At 39.2% G+C, this 23,301-nt stretch overlaps 1 protein-coding gene across 5 annotated transcripts in view; it reads right to left on the bottom strand.

Annotated features, from left to right (window-relative positions):
- Window positions 1–23,301, bottom strand: part of GRM1 (glutamate metabotropic receptor 1) — a 410,378-nt gene that overhangs the window by 83,086 nt on the left and 303,991 nt on the right. For all 5 annotated transcript variants that reach the window (XM_054685492.2, XM_009451747.5, XM_009451743.5 and 2 more), the window contains 1 exon segment: window positions 1,886–2,132. In XM_054685492.2, coding sequence (XP_054541467.1) covers window positions 1,886–2,132 — 247 coding nt within the window.

Genomic DNA, 23,301 nt, shown 5'->3' with positions numbered 1-23,301 from the left:
TCATGAAGGAAGGTTTACATTCTAATTCTGACCCCTTATTGAGCCTAGGGTCCAGTGGGACACAGGATGAAAGAGGGTTTACAGAGGCAGGTAGTCAATGTTCTGAACCTCAGACTCACTTGTTGCTCCTGGTACCATTTCCTCGAAGCTTTTCACATGCCCAGTTCCTGAATCATTCCATCTACCTCACTCGCATTCCAATCAAAACCTGCTCCCATCTAACTAGCAGCTTGGAAGAAATCTGATAAATTGATAATTTTAATTGCTGACAATGACTGATATCGTTTGTTCTTCCTAGAGCTGTCAGATTTTAACAGGGAGAATCCACTTAGCTCTCACAAGGTACTCCCTAAGTGCAGGACTTCAAGCTGACACAAAGAGATACATGGAGACTTACTTAGGGTCAAACAGTCCCTTACAGTACTTCTGAAATGACATTAAGAAGGTTGCCAGGCCGGGCAAAGTGGCTCACGCCTGTAATCCCAGCACTTTGGGAGGCCAAGGTGGGTGGATCACTTGAGGTCAGAAGTTCAAGATGAGCCTGGCCAACACAGTGAAACCCCATCTCTACTAAAAATACAAGAAAAGTAACCAGGTGTAGTGGTGCACACCTGTAGTGCCAGCTACTTGGGAGGCTGAGACAGGGGAATCACTTGAATCTGGGGGACAGAAATTGCAGTGAGCCGAGATTGTGCTACTGCACTCCAGCCTGGGCAACAGAGTGAGACTCTTTCTCAAAAACCAAAAAGAAGATTGCCAGCCACGTTGCCTAATTTTAGGATCTGCTAAAAGGCAGTGTGATGTTGCAAAAGATTAGAAGCCTCAGAGTGAGAGCACTTGCCTCCACCGCTTGCAATCTGTGGACATTAGGTGAGTTCCTTAGTTTCTCTGATACCCAGTTTTATTATCTGTAAAAGAAAGACAATGATCCACCTACAGCAATGAAGATTAAATGATTTGATGTTCCACTTGAACACAGCATATGCTTTTCTAAAAAGCTCTAAGTCTGGGACATCGTAGACTGACAGGTGACAGGGCCTATAAGACCCTGGGCTTGCTGAGTGGTAGCCAAGCTGAGGGCCTTTTTCCTTCCTCCTGAAGGTGTTAATTCTTCTGCCATTCTGATTATGCCTTTCCTAAGAAACTGTTTATGAATGAACACAACTATTCTTGATACTAACCAAATTTCCTATGTACCAATTATGCTTGAGCTAACTGGTAGTATCAAAACAAGTATTGCAGAGCAGACTGTATGTAAAATGGCTTGGAGAGGATTTTATATATACTTCGGTTTACTTTTCATCTGCTTTTTGTTTGATTAATAAGCCATAGGGGCTCAATCCCAAAAAGAAAGTTGTTTCCTTTCTTGCTCCAAGACATATGTTAGCACAAACATAGGTTAGCCTGAGGAGAAGGGACACATATGCAGGACTTAGTTCTATTTGCATATTGAGCTCTTTAACCAGGTGTAATATTCAAAATATTTCATAACCAGAATGGTATATAGTCAATCAATCAGAAAGATGCTGGCCTGGTGCTGGCAAGGTCTGAGAAGTTTCTGCTGGCCAAGTGTAATTTCTTTAGGTTCCTGGGCTTGCAGGAAGGTCCCAAGCATTCTGGAAAAAGGGTCAAGTGATAGCTGAGTAAGGGGGTGGCACTGGTAGAATACTGGGTATTGGGTGTTGAAAAAGAAGTATTTTAATGTTTTAAAAAGTGGTGTGGTCTTTGGTAATTTCATCTGATATTATCCCTGGACTTTTTGCTACCTAGTTGTATCTATCCGCATGGCACCCAGAAACCATGGAACCAGATGAAACCACAGTTGCCATCTGTCTGGCACAGGAAGGCTCACAAGGTTACTTAGATTGATTACTGAAAAGATTACCTTCCAGGAGCGTCTCCTTTCTCATCAAACCACACCTCCTCTCCAGATACTCCAATGAATGAGGACTTGATGAGGAAGTCCAGCAGCTTGCTGCCGTCGATGGGCTTCATGGCATCGCAGAGGCCCACGTGGCCAGGGCAGAGGGCATGGTGCATGTTCTGCAGCCCATGTGCCATGGCATAGATGGCATTGATGACAAACCCCATCTTACTGTCCTGGACATAGTTTTCTTCTAAGCTTTCATTGCCTGTAACAATAAAAATAGATCACTACCAAGGTCACAATAATAAAGACTAGGCTCCCAGGTTTAATTCTCAAATGCTTTTGGGGGTTCTCAGAGGAAGGGAATGAGCAATGACACTGGCAGAAGCCACGCCCACCTGTGCAAGCTTTGTACTTGTGGCTAGCTCTAGCAGATTCCACCTGCAAATGATTTATTCAGTTTTATTCTCTCTATTCAATAATGGTTTTATGAGATATAAAACAAACTCCATAGAGGTGAAAATAAAGGACTTTCGAATATTGTGAAGAAATCCCGAAGGAGTAATGGAAATAACTCTTACTCCCTCTTTGTTCACAGGAACTTATATTAAAAATCTTCCTATATCATGGTACTGGAAAAACATTTTTTGATTCCTTTACGACAATCTACAGTTTACAGGAATTCAATTTATGCATTATCTAAACCATGGTATTTTCTTTTGGTGATTCCACTATTTTTTTTTCATTTCTAGGGCCCCAAAAATCCAGAGTTAGAACTGGTCAGTATGAATCTCTTCTTATATATGGTTGATGGGGCAGAAATATTTAAATCAGATTTGCTAGTTATTGGAAACTCAGGTAAAATGTTTCTTGATGGAAGAGTCACACTACACATTAATTTTAGCCTTTAGATTTTACCTGTGAATTTCAAAAACCCTGCAATCATTTCTACCTATGTCACAGGTGATCAAAAACTCCCCTACTGCCAAGCAGGTTCGCAAGAATGGTATTGTGTTAGATATAAGCTCCATATTGGAAGCCTAGACTTCAGGACTTAGATATGGATGAGAAATTTTGGGACCAACTGGGTTTGCTGAAATAAAGGTAAGAGGTTTGGAAAACAAAAAATATATTTGGGAAACATCACTGGCATAATTCAGAGACTTTAGTTGGTTCCTGAAATTTGCTTCTCTCTGCAGTGAGCATTTCCTCCCTCATTTGACTGATAGTGGGGGGTCGATGTGATGTGTGTTTGAAGTACTAGAAGGTGGGAAAGTCAGCAATTTAGCTGCATATGGGGTTGAGAACAACATGGGGCTCCTCACACTCCCTGCCAGCTGCCCTCTTTGTTCCAACCTAAATAGGTCACTGGACACTAAGGTTCCCAGGCTAAGACTAGCAGAGGAATATTTAGGAAGTTAGACAGTTTGAGTCTTTAGAAGAAACGGTAAAGAGTTTTGACTTTGATATCGAATTTGGGATGAAAATGGACATTTTTAAAGAGTTCTATTTAAAGGCCTATTTAGATGTAGTCAAAAGTTTGAAAAGGGTATACTTATATCTACCCTGAGAGTGACATATAAAATACCCAGGCTAGGTTAAAGGGGAAGAAGATTAGATTTTAATCCATTTTCCAGCTTTGCAAGATAAGACATTGTTAAAAGTGTAATTTGCTAAAGCAATATTTTCCTGATTGAAAGGACATTTTCCAAGAGGAAATGAGGAGTAAGATAGAGAGGAAGGGCATTTTAAAATCAAACCACACAAAATAAGTATAGAAAGTTACATAAGAAAGAAAAGATCCTCCTTCCAAAAATTGCAGATTCATTTAAACAGAGTAGCTTATGTCTGTCACTCAGAACCCATGGCCCTTACTTTGGTTTTCTTTCTCTCCCTCTCCAACTTACTGGGACCATAAAAGAGGTAAATTTGTGCCATCTGCCTGATAACTCTTAAACAAGCCCTTATAGGCTCGCCTAGAACCCCAAATGCTAAATATTAAAGCTACTAGAATCATAGAAATTACCAAGAGTTAAAGAAAAAAAAACACAAAAATTGAGTGGCAAAATAACCTTGAAGACAGCAGCCCCTTAAAGTGTCCTGTCAATACTAAAACCATCACCCAAAGTTGCAGTCATTACAACCAACAACAGGATCAAACTGTAGAAAAATATCAGAATAAATACACAATGTTCTTTACCAAATGAAAAATTATCTGTTAGACACAAGCCTTATGGACACTGAGTTTGCTCTTCTTGTTTTTATAACTACTATTTAAGATTTATTTTACATAGATAAAAAATTATGTTGGTGTCCCCAGTACAAATTTCTTAAGCCAGTGCCAGTGGTTGTCTAGTGGATACTTCATTCATCAGCACTGAGACAGGAACTGTTCTTGGATATCTGTGAGATCAGTGTTTTCCTTTTGATCCTCATTTAGGGTGATCATAGAACTTATGACTTGTATCGTTTTTTTAGAGAGAAAGTTAGTGTTAGCAACAATTATTTTGAGAACACAGGTGTAAACAAGGCAAACCAGGAAAACTGTGTCATCTCTCTTAAGTCAGGTGCCTTCTAACTGTGTCTTATCTTCTGAGGTTATTAAGGGTAAGATTAACGTAAAAATATGTATGTATAGACACACGTAAATATATGTACATAGACGTATACATATGTATATACAAACAATAGTCAGTAGAATGTCATTATTTTTTAACTAATTTCACAGTTATGTAATTTTTTAAAGATTTGACAAATATTTATTCATACCTATGATACATCTGGCACTGCTTTTTTCAATGGGGTATTATGTAGACAAAACATACAAGAATACCTGATGTCACAGGACTTAAATTCTTGTAAAAGGCTATAGAAAATTTCTAAAAATTAACACAACTAAGAAAATTATGTAATAATTACAATCAAATCAGTGTTACAGAAAAAAATACAAGAGAACAGGAAAGAAAAAGTGGGTATGTTGAGACAGTATCATGTCGATTGGTTAGAGTAGACCTCACTAAAAAGAGGAGCATTGAGTGAATAATTGAAGAAGAATAGGGAGTGAATCAGGCAAATATTTGGGAAAGAGCATTTAAAGTAAAGGCAATAGCTTCATATCTACAATAATACTAATACGGCCGGGCGTGGTGGCTCACGCCTGTAATCCCAGCACTTTGGGAGGCTGAGGCGGGCGGATCATGAGGTCAGGAGATCGAGACCATCCTGGCAAACACAGTGAAACCCCGTCTCTACTAAAAATACAAAAAAAAAAAAAAAAAAAATAGCCGGGCGTGGTGGCAGGCGCCTGTAGTCCCAGCTACTCTGGAGGCTGAGGCAGGAGAATGGCGTGAACCCGGGAGGTGGAGCTTGTAGTGAGCCGAGATCGCACCACTGCATTCCAGCCTGGGCTACAGAACGAGACTCCGTCTCAATAATAATAATAATAATAATAATAATAATAGCTACCACTTCTTGAGTGTTTGTTATATACAATACTTAATAAGTGAGCTATAATGCTTACTATAATCCTGCCAACTAAACATTAGTCTCACTATTTTACAGGTGCGGAAAGCATGTGGTATAACCTGGATCCAAATGCCTCCTCACTCCTTGTTCTTCTTGTCACACTTAGTGGCAATGCAGGGGCAGGTATAGAAATCTACAGAGGAGACGCTTTTCTGGAGACAGAGGACAGGGCATCCTTCAGTGCCCTGGCACCATTGTCAAGCCTGGTTTAGGACTTCTCTCTGGGATCATTCCAGATGTGCACAGCTGTCTCCCTGACTACAAGTACTGGCACCCAATCTACCAACAGCAAATGATGACAAAGAAGCCCATTCTGTCAGTGTCATATAGAGAGCCGGGAGGCTAGATACATGCTCCTGGGGAATATTTGCAATGTAATAGCTCACACCTCTTTCCAAAATAAACACAGAGTTTGTGTGTTTGTGTCCATCTGAAGTGAGTACCTACGCTCTCTTACTCTGCCAGTCCCCTGGGCTCTGTACACCCAGGAGGGTCCTACTGTCAGGAAGAACTCTCTTCAGCTACTACCTCAGTCTCAGCCCTGCTGGCCCCAAGTCTAATAAACTAGCATGCAGGGACATGTGACATAAAGTTGGAAAGTCATGTGGCTTTTATAGGGCCATTTCCTTTACCACAGCAACTGTGTAGATAATGTTGTAAGGATCTATTATTGAACAAACAAAATCTATTATAGGCTGCCCTGTCCTCTAAAGCTCCTATATTTTCATGGCTAGTGAATAGAGAATTATAAACTAATAACATTGTCACCTGGTGGGAAGGTGAAAACACTTTGGCTTCCTGGGGTTTAGTGCCTTTTCATAACACTTGTCTCAGAGTTATTAGTGAGAAGGAAATTTTATGAATCATTTTCTGTGGTACTTTATTTGGGACCACTAGGATATCATTAAACCATTACTTTTTATAATATGCTAAATGGAACCAAATAATTGTAGTTGACTGTGTTTATTTACTTTCAAAAGAATACCTGCCTAACTGCTTCACAGTGGGTTATGAAAATAGCTGCCTTGGTTCTAAATAGTAATCATGTTCTTATTGTGAAAGCTCAACAAGGGCTATAAACAGCTACCTGAGTGCAGCAGCACGCAGGCTCTCCATTGTGGGCACATATCAAAACCATGTTCCCGATCCAGTATGTCTTTTGTTTATCAGTTAGTTTTGTTTTTCACTGAAGTATAAATCACATATAGTAAAGTGCAGAAATCTTTATAGGTCAAAAACTTTTTACATATGTACACATTCATGTAACTGCTGCCCAGGTCATGGTATGGAGCATTTCTAGAAGAAAGTGTTCATTTATTTAGTTTTCTTAATTTATCCCAGCAATTTTTTTATCTTTCAGTGTGCAGAATCCATGTGTTTGATTTTTCTGATACTACTACATATTTTTATTTTTTAATTGTTTGTTGCTAGTATACAGGAATACTGGTGATATTTGCATACTAACTTTGTATCCTGCAAGCTTGCTAAATGTACATATTAATTCTAATTTTTTATAAATTCCTTTGAATGTTCTATGTGCACTCACAAGTATATTCCTAGGTCTACTTCTTATTCGGATCTAAATTTGAGAATGAAATACACTGGCTGGCCCACTAAAATCAGGAGTCCTAAGTTCAAGGTCACAGAGTCAGCAAGGACAGATGAGGAATTCATATGCAGGCACTCCCTATTAGGCAGCACTGTGCATGCACACAGCAGCCCTACCCGACTAGTGGAGCAGTCCCATTACAGACAACAGTACATTTGTTAGCAAAACTTATTAGCTTAATGTTTGTTTGTTCTGAGTTGTTAGTAATATTGTGCCAGTTTGAATGTTCAGAATTGAAAAATATTGAAAGGATGTTTAGCTCCAATAAAGTACCTTTGTTGATGCCTGTTTGATTTCATTAATGCAACCCCATCACCATGCACGTAGGTCCAGTGGTACCTTTTCAAATCTAAATTCTTGTCATTAACTTCAAATTAAAAGAACAAACACCGCATTATTCTATCTCCTCATAAAGCAAGGAAGCATTCGGGGAAGCAATGGTAAATGCGACTCCTCCTGGAGAAAATATTCTTCTGATTTCTCGACATTTGTATCTCTCCACTGCTTATTTTTGCCTGACAGAATTATATATTCAATACCTAATTTGATACAATCTCAATTCAGATCAAAATAGAAAGGGCTGTAATTATTTTATATTGTTAACATATCGAGGAAAGAAGATGAAATTCAGATTCCTTTAGATTGCCTGAGTCTTAGATTTATTGAAGGAAGATTAATCAGGTCATTTTTTAAATAATGACCTCAAAGGGATAAAGTGCCCTCAATTTTGCTTGGAGGCCTGGCTGCTAAAGTTTCTTTATGCTCTTCCAGGGAGAATTTGAGATAAGATTCAGAACTGTCTAGCCTTGCCTGTGCCCAAGTCTAGGACCTGGGAATTGTTTCCTCTGACACTATATTTTACTCTTTCCCTAAAGGGTTATCTCTGCTGACATCATAGAAAAATATAACAAATCCATTATTTTCTATTCAGTTTATTAAAATGTAAATTAACTGCTATGTAGGATAGAAGAGAAGAAAGAAAAGATCATTTAATCAAGCACATGTTATTATCACTGTTATTATTAGTTGAATTTCTATTGCTTAACCCCACCTGGGCTTTACATGTGCAAACAATACAGACACTTTTCTAAATGCATCATTCCAATCTATTGTTAAAACAGAAATTTCTCATGTGCATGACACATAAACAGCAGGCTCTTTGCAAATTGACAATAAGGTATGGTAGATCTTGATTCTCTGAAAATACAATTGCATTTAGCTGATTCATATTTCAAAAAATTATGGTGTATCTGGAAAACAAATAAGGGCAATCACAAGGGTGTTAAAGTGATGCCGAGGATCAGTCAGTAACAGTTGAATTGTGGGGCTCTTTGTTTCTATAAGAGAGGAAACAAGAGCTGCTTGCTGTGTGCCTTTGCTGTTATTATTGACCTGGCTCAAAACAGTGTTGTGGAGTAATAAACCACTCCCCCTGAAGTAACTAATCTTTGCAGGTCTGCAGTAGGCATTTGGCAGGTAATCACAGAGACAGAGTATGCTACAGAGAGCTGACTGCTTTAGCCAGTGTGGGACGTTAGACTGTTGTAAGAATCCATCAGAACCAATTCCTTACTCAACAACCTGCTGGGTCAGAATCCTTGCCAAGCCTATTCCTCTTGGCTTCTCCCACACTCTAAGAAGGCAGAAGGCAGATCTATGCTCATAGCACCACCTCTATTTATTTATGGGTGACAGGAAGGATGCTTTCCTTTAGATATGTAAGAAAGCTTCAAAGTTTATGCTTTTATGGTCCTCTTTGAATCCCAAGCAATGCTATGTCCTTTCTGAGTATCTCTATTTTCATGCTGCAGTGATTTAGGCTGAGCTAATAACACAAAGGGAAAATACAGAGTGAAATACAAGAGCTATTGTAAAAGCTCTACTTATTTCTCATCTGTTTTATTAGGGTCTAATGTAACATATTCTGGTAACCAATATGAGGTCTTGCTTATTACAAAACAAAACCATAAATGTTCTATGGCATTAACATTGTAAATCCACTTTTATGACTGACTCCAGATGAATGCAACAAAATATCTATAACTTGACAAGATGTTGCACTTAAGAAGTCTATTTTAGGACATATTAAAGAGTATCCTTCAGCTGCTTTCCTAGAATTAATATGCCAAGTAGATGAAATGGAAGCAAGGAACAGAAGCCTGCCATGTTCTGAACAGACTTTGTGATTTAAATATAGGCCATAAGGTTTACTACAGTATCAGAAACACATGGGAATAAGATATACTGTGGATTTTGGCTGGGCTTGGTGGCTTATGCCTGTAATCCCAGCACTTTGGGAGGCTGAGGAGGGTGGATCACCTGAGATCAAGAGTTTGAGACCAGCCTGACCAACAAGGAGAAACTCTGTCTCTACTAAAAATACAAAATTTGTCAGGCATATTGGGGCATGCCTGGAATCCCAGCTACTAGGGAGGCTGAGGCAGGAGAATCGCTTGAACCTGGGACGTGGAGGCTGCCGTGAGCCGAGATCATGCCATTGCACTCCAGCCTGGGCAACAAGAGTGAAACTCCGTCTCAAAAAAAAAAAGAAAAAAAAGAAAAGAAAAAAGAAAAAGATATACTGTGGATTTTTGTTTAAAGTTCATTTCTTCTATTAGTTGGTACTTTATGTAGACTTATCAGCCCAGTTAAATAATGACACTCTGTCTCAGTGTCATAATTGTGAGGATTTCTTTAATGTTGCCTTTTATATGGTGTCTCCCAATAGCATCTCTTCAAAAAGTCAAATTTAGAATTCCCGAGGGCCTAATAAAAACTCATGGCTAGTGAAACTTTAGTCAATATCTATCTCAGAATTTAGGAAGATTAATGTTGTCAAGAGCACACAGGCAAGGAGGTCTTAGTGACATCTGTTGATAAAACAAATGCAGGGTCCAGACTTAATGCAAATCTATCTGGATATATCAGCCACTCTGCTCAGGTTGTAAAGGGCATATTTACAGAAACAAGAACGACAAATACAGATTCTACAATAAGAAGGATCACCTTGAGAGGTCACAGTCTGAGCGAAATCTATTAAAATGACACTCAGGAATGACATATAAGCACTGCACTATAGATAGTAAAGTTGTCTCTCGTGGGGTATGTGTTAATAATTTTCAAATAGCTACACACACGTATACCAAGACTGAACAAATAAATGAATAGCAGGTGGTAGAAGTCAGCATTTTATCATTGTTGGGTTGGGAGGTTACAAATAAGCAAAAGGAGAAAGCTAGAATAAACCATGTGGTACAGGGAAAGGGTTGTTGGAAACATCAGCATGAATTTAAATTTAGTTTGGTATATAAACTGATAAGCTTATACAGAAATGATTACAGATACATGTTTACATGTGGTCTGGCATACATATATACCTAGCTCTTTTCACCGAATCAACAACAATCCAATAGCAGTAAGCACACCCAATGCCCAGATCTTGGTTTCTAATACAATTCTTCAATAAAAGGGATCAGAACTTTTCGGGGAAAAAAAATCATGTGTAGTGCAGGTGAAGGAAATATACAAGATGAGCTCAGAGTACTTTGTAGTGCCAGAAAGTAAACAAAACAATGTTTTTAGCCAGAAATCGCTTGAATCCGGGAGGCAGGCAGAGGATGCAGTGAGCAGAGATTGTGCCACTGCATTCCAGCCTGGGCAACAGAGAAAGACTCCATCTCAATAATAATAATAATAATAATAATAAATAAAAACAACAACAATAAAAAATGGAGATATGTCAAAGGGACACAAGAGCCAACTGAAAGACTTCCAACCATCAGAGACAGAAAAAATTGAGCAACAAAATAAAAAGGATGATAGTGGATTATAACCCAGGGTATAAAATAAATACCCATGCTGATATAAATAAATGATTAAGTAAAAAACAAATGAGAGAGAAAAGACAAATCTACACAGGAGAATTTCAAATAATTTATGTAGATACTCTGTTCTCAGCAAGGTGAAACATAACTCCCCATTCTTTAAGTGGGTCGTACACTGAATGAGTAGCTTTCAAAGAGCATAGCATTTTTTTAAAAAGCCATAAAAAGTAAGTTTATGGTAAGTCTGGTAAACACGACCTTAGCTGAGTGATCAATGTTAACATCATCACTGATAAATTGATCATATATATTTGAGAATGTCGCTTTATCTTTTGGCCTTCCTCTCCCTAATCCCAACTGAACTATGAGAAATAAGTTAGCCAAAGTCAAACTTAGGGACATTCTACAAAATACCTGACCAGTACCTCTACAAACTGTTAAAGATATCAAAAACAAGGAAAGGTTGAGGACTGTCACAGCCCAGGGAAGCCTAAGGAAACAAGGAAAATAAATGAAATGTGATATCCTGGATAGAATTCTGGGACAGAAAAAGGAAAAAAAAAGATGAAATCTGAAAAAAATAGAGTTTAGTTAATAATAATGCATTAATGTTGGTTCATTAACTATGACAAATGTTACGTAGCAATATAAGATATTAATAATAGGGAAAGCTAGGTGTGGGATATACAAGAACTCTGTGCTATCTTTGCAACTTTTCTTTAACAGTATTCTAAAATGCAAACTTTAGTTTTAAAAAATGTCCAAGAACTAGTCTAACATCTGACCTAGTGTCAGGAAATAAATGATAATGTGATTAAATGTTTGCTCTGTGATAGGAGCTCCATTAGGTGCTTTACATGTGCCGTTCTATTCATCTCACAAGGATTTATGAAACGGGTGATAGGACTAACCTCAACTTATTGATGAACAATCTAAAGACTAGTGGGTCAAATAACTTGTCCAAGATCACACAGCTGGATGTGGATGTGGAGGTCACTAGATTAATACCCAGCCTGCCTGACTCTGCAACTCTCACTCTTAAGTAGGAGATACTTCTGTCTCTTGCTTAGTTACTGTCCAGGAGTAACATTACACTCAGCAAGCTAATGGGAAGATGTGATATTTGTCACAATATTAACAAATGTTTGTGTGTACAAAATAAAATTTGTCCCTGATTGCAGACAATATATAATCTATAAAGAGACCTTCCACAACATTTTATCACATGTAATGTTGCCGTGATTTATTTCACATGAATGATGTTAATACAGAGATCAAATTTTTGCATAGCTCTTTATATAGATGCTTTGTTCATCACTGCATAGAGAAGGTTAAAAATCAACAGGCAAAACTAATTTGGAAAGAAGCTCACCACTAAAAGTCAGTATTATAGATTCTACAACCCTCAGACCAACACCGCCACAATAAACTATTAACTGATTCCCTAAGGTTTTGTCTGAGTTCCCAGACTGTTACATGGTCATTTCTTCTGACATAATCGTTGTTCATGCACTTAAAAAGTTTCAAGTGCACCTTCTCTTCTAGGGGTAAATACACAAAAAAGGTTAACTTAAGACTCTAATTAAATGAGTGGCCCTTGAGGCAGGCATACAGTCATGGTTGTTAATATTAGTTTAGAGCCCAAATAATGATAACAAACTTTAAAGAAGCTCTAAGGTGCCACAAGGAATTGTCTCAGAGAAGCAGCGCCCACGCCTACAAGGCTTCTCGTTAAGACTGGCTGCACCATTGGGGTTAGGCCTTTGCAAAGTGACCTTGCACAAGCTTACCAAAACACTGATCAGAAATGTGATTGAGGAACATATGGAGTTTAGCATCTCTGGGCCAATATTTCTGTTGACTGTGGAACTTTCTTAGCGCTTTGGGGAACTTTGCTTTCTAGAGAGTCATGTGTTATTTTCTTTTCTGATGATGTCTTCATCGTGGGATTCAGTCCTACCAAAATACTAATTGGGCAACATATCAAGATTCTCCCTGATGGTTTCTAGTTATTTTGAGATGAGAATATATGAGACAGACACAAACGTGGTCAGGTGCTTATTTGTCTACACTTATTCCATGTTCATTTTTATGCCAAAAGTATATTATTTTATAATATTACAAGAAAAACATCTTCAACTAGAGCTTGGAATTTAGATGAAATAGGAGTTGTCCCTCTACCGCCTCACTGTACGTATTTGATTCTCAAAACTGCATAAACAAGGAGCCAATTCTAGAGAGAAGGAGGGAGACAGAAATCTTAACATACTGCTAACCACTTGGTTTTTCTAACCAAAACCAAGAAAACAGGAAAAATAGACCATAGTTAGTCATACCTAACCAAGGCTAGATTGAAGGAATGAGCAATGGATACCTTTAACTCAACATAAAGGAAGAAGTCTAGACTGAGGTACTAGATTTACACCAAAGCCTGTGTTAGTTGAGGGCAGTCCTGGTTCTGGGTACAAAATGCAGTGGTAGTACAGCAGAACTCTCTCACCATGTGTGTGCATGCATGTGGGTTTGTACATGCTTTGGGTTAAACACTAGAATGTGTGCATTCAGAGGACCCTATTATTTTGGGGCCTGTTGTTTTGTAGCATCCTCCAACTGAACTGAACACAGAAAGAGGCAACCTTCTCAATAAGACGACATGCTAAGCTACGAGTGAGGTTAGAAATGTGGCTTTGGGGCAGGGCGTGGTGGCTCACGCCTGCAATCCCAGCACTTTGGGAGGCTGAGGCAGGCAGATCACGAGGTCAGGAGTTCAAGACCAGCCTGGCCAACATAATGAAACCCCGTCTCTAATAAATATACAAAAATTAGCTGGGTGTAGTGGTGCGTGCCTGTAGTCCCAGCTGCTTGGGAGGCTGAGGAAGGAGAATCGCTTGAACCCGGGAGGTGGAGGTTGCAGTGAGCTGATATCATACCACTGCACTCCAGCTTGGGCAACAGAGTGAGACTTTGTCTCAAAAAAAAAAACAAAAAACAAAAAACAAAAAAAAGAAATGTGGCTTTGGTCCCATGCTCTGATTTCTCTCATCCAAGTACTAACCACGCCTGACTCTGTCTAGCTTCTGAGATCAGACGAGATCGGGAGCATTCAGGGTGGTATGACCCCTGCACTAATTTCTTACACAGCTAGAAACAAAAACAAAAATGCAGCAGCAGAGATTACTACGGCCTTCAACAAGGGACAAGAAAGTCATTGCAGAGACTAGTTTGCTGAAAAATGGGCACTAGTACCAAGATAGGTGTATTAATTCTGTATATGCTCAGAAATAGTTAAGAAAGAAAAGCCAGGGAAAAGATTGATCAGCATGATACTGCCACACTAATTAAATATGACAGATTCTTCTATGGGCTAGGTCAACAGGAAAACCATTAACAGAAGCTTCTCTAAGTACATACCTGGCATTGATTTTTCAGTAGTGCCCCCTGAAAACTCACAGAATCTAATGTGAAGGCAGAAATGATTTCCTTATGCCTCAACGACTGCTGAGTCATAGTCACCAGGTATGTATGCAACTGCTAATGTAAACTGAAACAGCATACAAAATTCCTTGGTGGATTGTTTTCAAACTGTGTTCATTAAGGAGGAAAAGCCTATTTTGTGTGCCAAGGGATGTTGCAGTTTAGTGGGTTTCCATGGTCCCTGGCTTCCCACAGTGGAATGTTATGGTGGTACAAGTTACAGAAGCCCAACGTAGCTTATGATGTTAAGGGAAAGGATAGCTGAGAGCTAGCGTGCTGCCAGAAATCCAGCACAGCACTTCCCCTATTCCTGCCACCAATTTGCAAAACCTTCTTTGTATTGTCAGAGTAGACTCTGTGATATCAGCGCACTTTGCTTATTTTCATGCAGTAATAAGTTATTTAGACAATTGTCTTTCATATTATCTCAATTATTCTTATAGTGAATGACTGATAACTCAGCAATAGGATGATGATCTAACTGAAGCATGATTATTATTGATGGTGACTACAATACATTTAAGAATATTCAAAAGAAAACCTGATATGATGACTATAAGCTATCACTCAAGATTATTGAATAAAAGCTGTAATATAAATGAGGTGTCTATTTAGTATATTAGTCAAATTCAGAGCTCTTAATGTCTGTGGAAATAAAATGAGCTGTGTATAAATGGAAAAAATGAAAGGGAAAAGTTCAGATTATTATTTTAGTCTGAAACTATGAGATGTTCTTCAAGTCCCTTAAACATAGAACAAAAATTATGTTCCATGTTAAGGTTGTGAATTGAGTTTGGGTGGAAAGGAATTATTGAATGCTCATGTCCATTCAGTTATTTGATGGGATGAAAATGTCAGCACCTGATATAATAGGAATTTTTACTTGCTTTTAGAATAAAATTAAAATGAGAATGCCAGTTCATTCTTTGAAGTTATTCAAGAGAGCAAGAATTTAATACCACAGTGATTGCATTTCCATTTGGAAAATTGCCTACTGAACTGTTCATGGAGTACGTTTCATATGTCTAACTCTGTGCTGTTTGTATAGAATATAGTCAAACTTTGTGGGTCCAACTATAAGGACAAGGATTTAAGAAAGGCTGCAGTCACTGTGGCATCCCAGGGAAGATTTATGGAGGAGGCTGGGCATAAGTCGGCTATTAAGCAAGAATAAGACACAGAGTAGAGAAGAGAAGAAGGAGGAAGGGGCTGCTAAGTAGCATTGGTATTGATAGTGGTGCAAACAGAGAGGAGATATGGAGTGTAGAGAGGGCAGGGCAGATCCAAGCCTTTATGAACTTGGTTAATAAAGAGCTACTCTGGACTTCTATAACTTGTACCACCATAACATTCCACTGCAGGAAGCCAGGGAATAATAACAGATATTTATTGAACTTTAACAAATCAGAGGGCTTTAGATTTGAAGCAATAAGTCAAAGGGAGCTCCTATAGACTTTTAGCATAGACAGGCTCAGTGGACTATCATTTCTTTGAAGGCCTTATCTGCTAGATGGTGTTCGGTCCACAGTGACTATTTTAAACATACATAAGCTCATGAGTCCTACTGTAAGCCATAGACATGCAAGAGGCCCTGAGAAGGATGTGTGAACTGCGGAGGCAAAGAAAGCAATGTTAACACTCTCTTTTTAGCTGGGGTTTGGGCCCCAAACCAAATTCAGAATTCAAACAGGATAAGATAGACCACATAGAGGACTTGTTGGGGCTGAGCTTGTTAGATGCAAGTAACTTCAACCCTGCTCTGTCTTTTCCATGCCAGTCTTAGGAACCTTTGAGCTTGGATTATATCACCATTGAAAAAGCCGATTCATGGCATACCTGCCATAGCCCAGTAAAATGGAGCCATTATAATTCGTGGTAAAAATATATTAGCATTTATCTAATATTTGACCTGTTGGAGATTAGGAATATAGGAAGTTTTTATTTTTCCTGTTTGCACACAAATATTTCTAGCATTGCATAACGTGATCATTTCCTTGGTATGAATCATTTGCAATAAAATTGTTCGATTAAGACGTTTCTTCAGACTCTTGATCCATATTGGAAAATTTCCCCCCAGGAAAAATCATACCATGTATTTTACCATCAGCTGCATATCTGAGCACCCATTTTACCACATCCTGACCAGCAGTAGATACTATCATTTCGTATAATATATGCCAGTTTGACAAGTGCAAAATTATTCTTTTTGTTTTCTTTAGTTACTAGGGGAAGTAAATCATTTTCTTTTGGGGGAATTGTGTATTCCTGTTTGTGGCCTCATTATTTTAAAATTATAATGATAATATTTATTATAGTATTTTCAAGTCGTTATAATTTTTTCACTTTTGTTAATTTCCTGTAAATAAACACAGAATTTGAGTCTGATTCACCAAGTACATCATTGTGCTGTATCTTTAGAAGAGAGATTTCCTGGCAGGGAAGAAGCTGGAAGCAGCACTTTTTGAATTTCTGCCACAGCACACAGACCCTGAATTTCATGAGAAGGCCAAGTCGTATGCAGGCAGCAATCCCAGAGACTAGGAAGCTGGCTTAATATCCCTATCCCTTACTTTCCATATATAGTTTAGTTCCTTTGTTTACTCTGTCCAAAGAACATTTTAGGAATATATCCCCCAAGTGATTTGATTGAAACATTTAATTTCATTATTAGTTGGCCAAATATGTAAAAGCATTTGATAGCCTCTTGTGATTTTCCAATTTTTTTAAAAATTAAAAGTGGAAAAGTATTATAAAGAAACAGGCACAGAGAAGTAAAAGCATTCCTGAATTTATATGGATTATCACCAGGCAGAACCTGGGACATGAGAGAGACTGGAAGAGGCTGGGTCTGGGCAGTGGGCTGCCAGGTTCTGCTTCAGAAGTGTAGTCCTGAGGCAGAAACTTGCCCAAGGAGTACTGCCTGGACTGCTGTACCGCACGTCTCCACATTTCCAGAGGGCACCATCACCATCCACAGAAAACATGATGATAATGGTGTCCTTGGAGTTCTGTGGTGTGGAAGCCCTTCCTGAAACCAGGAAGAGGGACAGGCAAATAAGTTCAGCAAGAAAGCGAAAAACCAGGTTGGGACCTTGGAAACAGGAAGTAAAGGAAGAGTCATGCAGACACAAACACCTGAGGGTACCCAGAGTGGGCAACCTTTCAATGGCAGGCCCCAGGGCAGGACTTCACTCTTTAGGAAAAGCATTATTCAGAACAAGTTTTTAATTAGCTGTGGTATCATAGAAGCTACCAAGACAGGGACTCAGGCACAAAAATATACAGAGTCGGGTACTGGAACTGGGTTCAAGATGGGACTGTGTCTTGGCATCAAATCAGAAGAGTTGCCAATACTGGAGAAAGGGAAAAGCCAGGAAGTCAAGGCGAGGGGCAAAGGTAACTCTTGTTGAGTGGAGAGATGTAGCCGATACTTTTGGTGACCAGCCTAGACCACCTTTTCAACTAGAACACTCACAGCACAGCTGATGGAGTGTTGCTAAAATCAACCCACAGCTGCCATCTTCTGTGCGGAATTGCTCTCAGATGAACAGGAAATGCCTCATCAGGAAGACTCTGTTCCCCCATCGTTTGCTCTATGCCAGAACTCAACCAATGATGGATAGTGGAGTTCAAAAGCCTGGACCCCTTGCTAACTCTCAGTCAATCTGTGTTTCAGAGGATTTCCTGGAATCAGATTGCAGCTTCTCTCCAGCTGAGACATTACTTAACTTACTCCCCAGTCCTAGCCTACTTCCTCTCCTCTTGACAGCACGCCTCAACAAATCATTAGCAAAGGAATCTCTGCCTCTGGCTCTGCTTCTTGAGAACTCAATTTAAGAAAGAATGGATGGCCTAGATTCTACTACACCATGATGCTCAGGCTCAAGATACTAACACTCTTTCCAACTCTCCCACTCCACAGCCAAACTGATTGTGAGGTATATTAGTCCATTCTTAAGCTGCTGTAGAGACATACCCAAGACTGGGTAATTTATAAAGAAAAAGAGGTTTAATGGATTTACAGTTCCACATGGCTGAGGAGGCCTTACAATCATGGCAGAAGGTGAAGGAGGAGCAAAGGCACATCTTACATGGACAGGCAAGAGATCATGTGCAGGGGAACTGCCCTCTGTAAAACCATCAGATCTCTTGAGGCTTGTTCACTATCACCAGAACAATATGGGAAAAATCTGCCCCCATGATTCAATTACCTCCCACCAGGTCTCTTCCTGGACATGTGGGGATTATGGGAGCTACAATTCAGGATGAAATTTGGGTGGGGACACAGCCAAACCATGTCATGAGGTATTTAAAAAATTATAAGCATTGTACTCTTTTAATGTATCTGTTAAAATGGAGATTTCTGGGCTCATCATAGACCTACACATTAAAAAAATTACCATTTTGGGGGCCCTGGGAAAGTGTCTTGAACTTTAAAGATTAAAAATGATGTTCTAGGACTTGGAGTAGGAAGAAGTTATTGATGGAAATCAAGTGGGTGGGCAAAGAAAGAGAAAAGGGGAACAGGAGCTGGGATTGATGGCTGAAGCAGAAGTTGAGACTGAATGTGTATTTAGCACAATGTGATATAAATAAAACACATCTCAACAGTGAACGCAACTTTCCTAGGGAGGCATTCAGAGCACAAAGAAACCTCCTATAGTTTTATGTGGACTTTACTAATTTGTGTCACTTCATTGACCCTTAGGGTCCCTATTTATAAATGGGTACAGTGAGGTTTTCAGTCTATGTAGATAGACTGAAACAATGCGTTAGGTACTTTGAAAGAGCTGGAAGAAAGAACATTACATAAATACAAATTATAACACCATTAATACCTCCCTGGCTGAGTTTCAAAACCACAGCCAAGTTTTGAAGCCTTACAATATTCATGAAGATATAATTAAGTTCAAGAGGCTGCAGATTTCATTTGTAAGATGTCAGTCAACGGGAAGGGTTTCTAATCTGATATCTAAATTGCTCTTAACTGAAAGCAGATAGCACCTATAAGACCCCTGCAACTGGATAGTCATATTTGCTTTAAAAGCAAAACCCCCATAATGGATAATTTTTTCTCATTAAATTTTGGCTAAATTTCAAAGGGAAAAAATCCAATAAAGAGAAATTCTTTACACAGGAATCCACATGAGTATGAGGTCTCATGATATATCACCAAGACCATGAAATGCTCTTGGACTGAGAGAAAATGATGTTGTCAAGACAAAGGCCTCAAGCTTATGGTGATTTATTAGTGGGAAATAAGGCATCCTGGAGCACAAAGGGCATATGAAGATGCAAATAATGATCCATCAGGTGCTTTCCTCCCCACCTAGCCACTCTGTTACAGTAAGCACACTTTCTCTGCAACTGTTCAAAACCTGGCCAGACATAAGCTGGTGGGAAGCCCGTACGGAGAAAATACAGTGGATTTGCATTCTGGTCTTAGTTTATTCATACTGACCAATGCAACTTTCAGTAACAAATTCTGAGGACAGAATGGAGAACTATACATATGAATGAGGATCACAGGGGCAATTTTCTAAATATCGTATGAGGAAATGTACATGGTGTTTGTGTTCTGTGCCCATGCAGAAGACCATTATTAGTTGGCCAAATGTGTAGAAGCATTTGATGGCCTCTTATGATTTTTGAATTTTTTTAATTAACAGAGGAATAGTATTAGAAGGAAACAGGCACAGAGAAGTAAAAGCATTCCTGATGTCATATAGTTTTTCTCCAGGCAGAACCTGGGACATGAGAGAGACTGGAAGAGGATGGGTCTAGGCAGTAGGCTGCCAGGTTCTGCTGCAGACGTCTAGTCCAGAGGCAGAAACTTTTACCCAAGGAGTACTGCCTGGACTGCACATCTCCAGTGGATGTCATTGAAAAAGAACATGATGATAATGGTGCCCTTGGAGTTCTGCAGTGTGGAAGCCCTTCCTGAAACTAGGAACAGGGACAGGCACAGGCAAATAAGTTCAGCAAGAAAAGGAGAACCCAGGTTAGGACAATGGAAACAGGAAGTGCTGGAAGAGTCATGCAGACACTAGCAACCTGAGGGTACCCAGAGTGGGCATCCTTTCAATGGGCAGGTCCCAGGGTAGGACTTCCTTTATTTTCCTTATTATTTACTAAACTCCAATTTATTTTTTTTCAGATTTCATCATTTTTTTTTCCTTTTTCTGTCCCAGAATTCTATCCAGGATATCACACTTCATTTATTTTCCTTGTTTCTTTAGGCTTCTCTGGGCTGTGACAGCTCATAAACCTTTCTAGGTCCAGGTTTTTCATCTTGTAAAATAAGGAAAGGATTATCTAGGTAAGCTCCAACAGTTCCCACTTGGATTCTAAGTATGCCCAGGTCTTTACAATAAAGGCCATCTATAGGCTACTTGGATTGTTACTGGGATCCTGGGGACAAGTAATGATGACTAAAGAGCCCACTCTTCTGGCCCCTGGTTTTCACCATCTCATTCTCCAAACCGTACATCAGGCTGATAATTAGAGTAAGATATAACTGTCATTTCTCTGCCACCATTCACTTGCTGGTAGAAATTATATTAGCAGTGAAATGGCTGAAGGACAAGTAAGCCAAAGGAATGAAGAAGAGAAAAACCGCCTGAAGAACAAGGATTTTACAATCTTACAGTAATAATGTGTGATTTTCCTCAATTTATCTTCCTACACTTAAAGGAAGTAAATACTAGGGGGAAAAAAAAGAATCAACACCTGAGGATGTAGGCTTTTGTCTCTTGGTCCTTTAGGAGTTCACCCACATCCCAGGAGCCATTGTTTGCACCCATATGAGGAAGAGTCTCAGAGTACCCATGTCAGTAATGGTCTCTTATCAGCCAGCCTGAGCCTCATGCCAGCTGAATCCTACCAAATGACAACAGATGGTTCAGCATCTACATTTTCCCACATCACTACCAGGAAATGTGGTCAAATATATTTTTAACTACTTTCCTGATCATTGTCCCATATAATATTCACAGACAAGTATTCAAGTGTAATGAAGCATAGTTGTCAACAAAAACCACTTTCTTTTAATTTGATAATCTAGAAAATAGATCCTACAACTAAGAAATGTAACAGGGATGGGGGAAAATACTCAGTACTCATGTTAGGAGGCAATCCACGATAACGAATAAGTGTATATTTGAGGCAAAGCAGTCAGTGTCACCGGAATATCAGGAACTAACCCTCTGAGAGTTATATTTTGGGTATTTTAGATGGCAGGGTCGCCAAGCTCATGGAATTGAAATTTAAAAAGTGACTTTGAGGAGGACAAAATACCTTAAAAAACTGATACAGAGTAATAGCTTTTAACACGGGGCAGAATGTCCCCCTACAGATGTCCACACCCTAATCTCCGAAACCTGTGAAAGTTATGCTTCATGGCAAAGGTACTTTACATATGTAATTAAGATTAAGTGCCTTAAAATAATGGGGTTATTCTAGATTATTCAAGTAGGCAAATTCCAAACCATATGGGCCATTAAAGTGAGAACTTTCTCTGCCTGGGATTAGAGAAACAGGGCACAAATGTAACGATTGGAAGCACAGGAGGGACTGCGTCCATTGTTGCCAGAGAGGTCATGTGGAAAGCACGAAAAGGGATGTAGACAACCTACAGGAACAACCTCTAGGAACAACTGCTGGCTAATAGGCAGCAAAGAAATGGGGACCTCAGGACAACAGCTCCAGGAAGAGAATTCATGCAACAACTTAAACAGGCTTAGGATTGATTCATCCCCAGAGCCTTATGAGATGCTAAACAAGACTCAATGGAGCCATGCTCTACTGAGACTTCTGACCTACATAACTGTTATATAACAAATGGGTGTTATTTTAAACTGCTAACATCATGATAATTTGTTAAGGCTGCAGAGAAAACTAAAACAACTCTCATTGGCAGATACACACAATGCATTAGCTCCCAGCCAACTATAAAAAGATACTCCATGAAAAAGACAATGGGCTTTCACATTTCATGAAATCTACCATTATGATCAATACTGTAATGGTCTAAGAGTACTTCCTCTGAGTGTTTAAGAAATAAAGAGTGCTCATGTCCCTCAAATGATAACTGGAGAGTGTACTGTCTCCATACTAGTCCTATGATTCTTTCGGATTCCCAAGCTATCGCATGATAGTTTCACTCCTAAGGCCAATTTTTTTCAACCAATGAGTTGACCTTAAGGCCGTTCTTCAAGGGCAACTGATGGCCAGACTAGACTTTTTAGTGCTACTTAACACAAGCTCAAAGTCACCTTCAAAAATAAACATGTTTGGGATTAGAATTTTTTTTTAAAGGAAAATAGGACAAACTAGCATCTGTTTGTACTCTGTCTCCCTTCAAATCTTATGAAGAAGATACAAAAGCTCTCATTCCACAGAGGATGAAATTGACCTTGCTCCCAGACCCATACCTAGTAAGCAGCATGCTAGAGATGGAAATTAACTCTGTTTGTTTCCTAACAGGAGTCTCTAGTCTTCCTGATAGCAACAAATGATATCCCTTGCTTATGACAGGTTTATAAATTTATTATCAGGATTTTAAATCTATACATGCGCACACCCTTCACATTCTCTGTGATATATATATAGTGAAATGGTCTCTCTTCTTTGGTTTGTACAATATCATTTTCCATTATTTCTTGTTTACTATCCATTTTTTCTCTAGCTAGTAAAAATGTAAAAAACACAAGAATGTCTTGTTCTACAGAGATTTATTCTTTCTTCCCTAATGTGTTCTCTCAGGGCTAGCACAAACTCTCAGAGCCATGGCCGTGGTGAGCTATAGCTCTAAGAGGGCATGAGACAAGCACATTCCACCAAACAGCCCAGTATAGCTCATGGATCATTTCCAATAGTAACTGGAAATCCATTCCTGCTCCTCTCTGAAAGCTGCCAGGGCAGCAGCTCCTATCAGCCGCTCTTCTGAGACTCCTTCCCTGATGATACAAGAAGGCTGCAGGGCACTCTTGCACTCTCTCTCT

The sequence above is a fragment of the Pan troglodytes genome, chromosome 5 (assembly GCF_028858775.2).
Source record: "Pan troglodytes isolate AG18354 chromosome 5, NHGRI_mPanTro3-v2.0_pri, whole genome shotgun sequence".
NCBI lineage: Eukaryota > Metazoa > Chordata > Mammalia > Primates > Hominidae > Pan > Pan troglodytes.
Note: the sequence above shows the minus strand (reverse complement) of the source record. Positions and strands in the feature narration are given on the sequence as shown.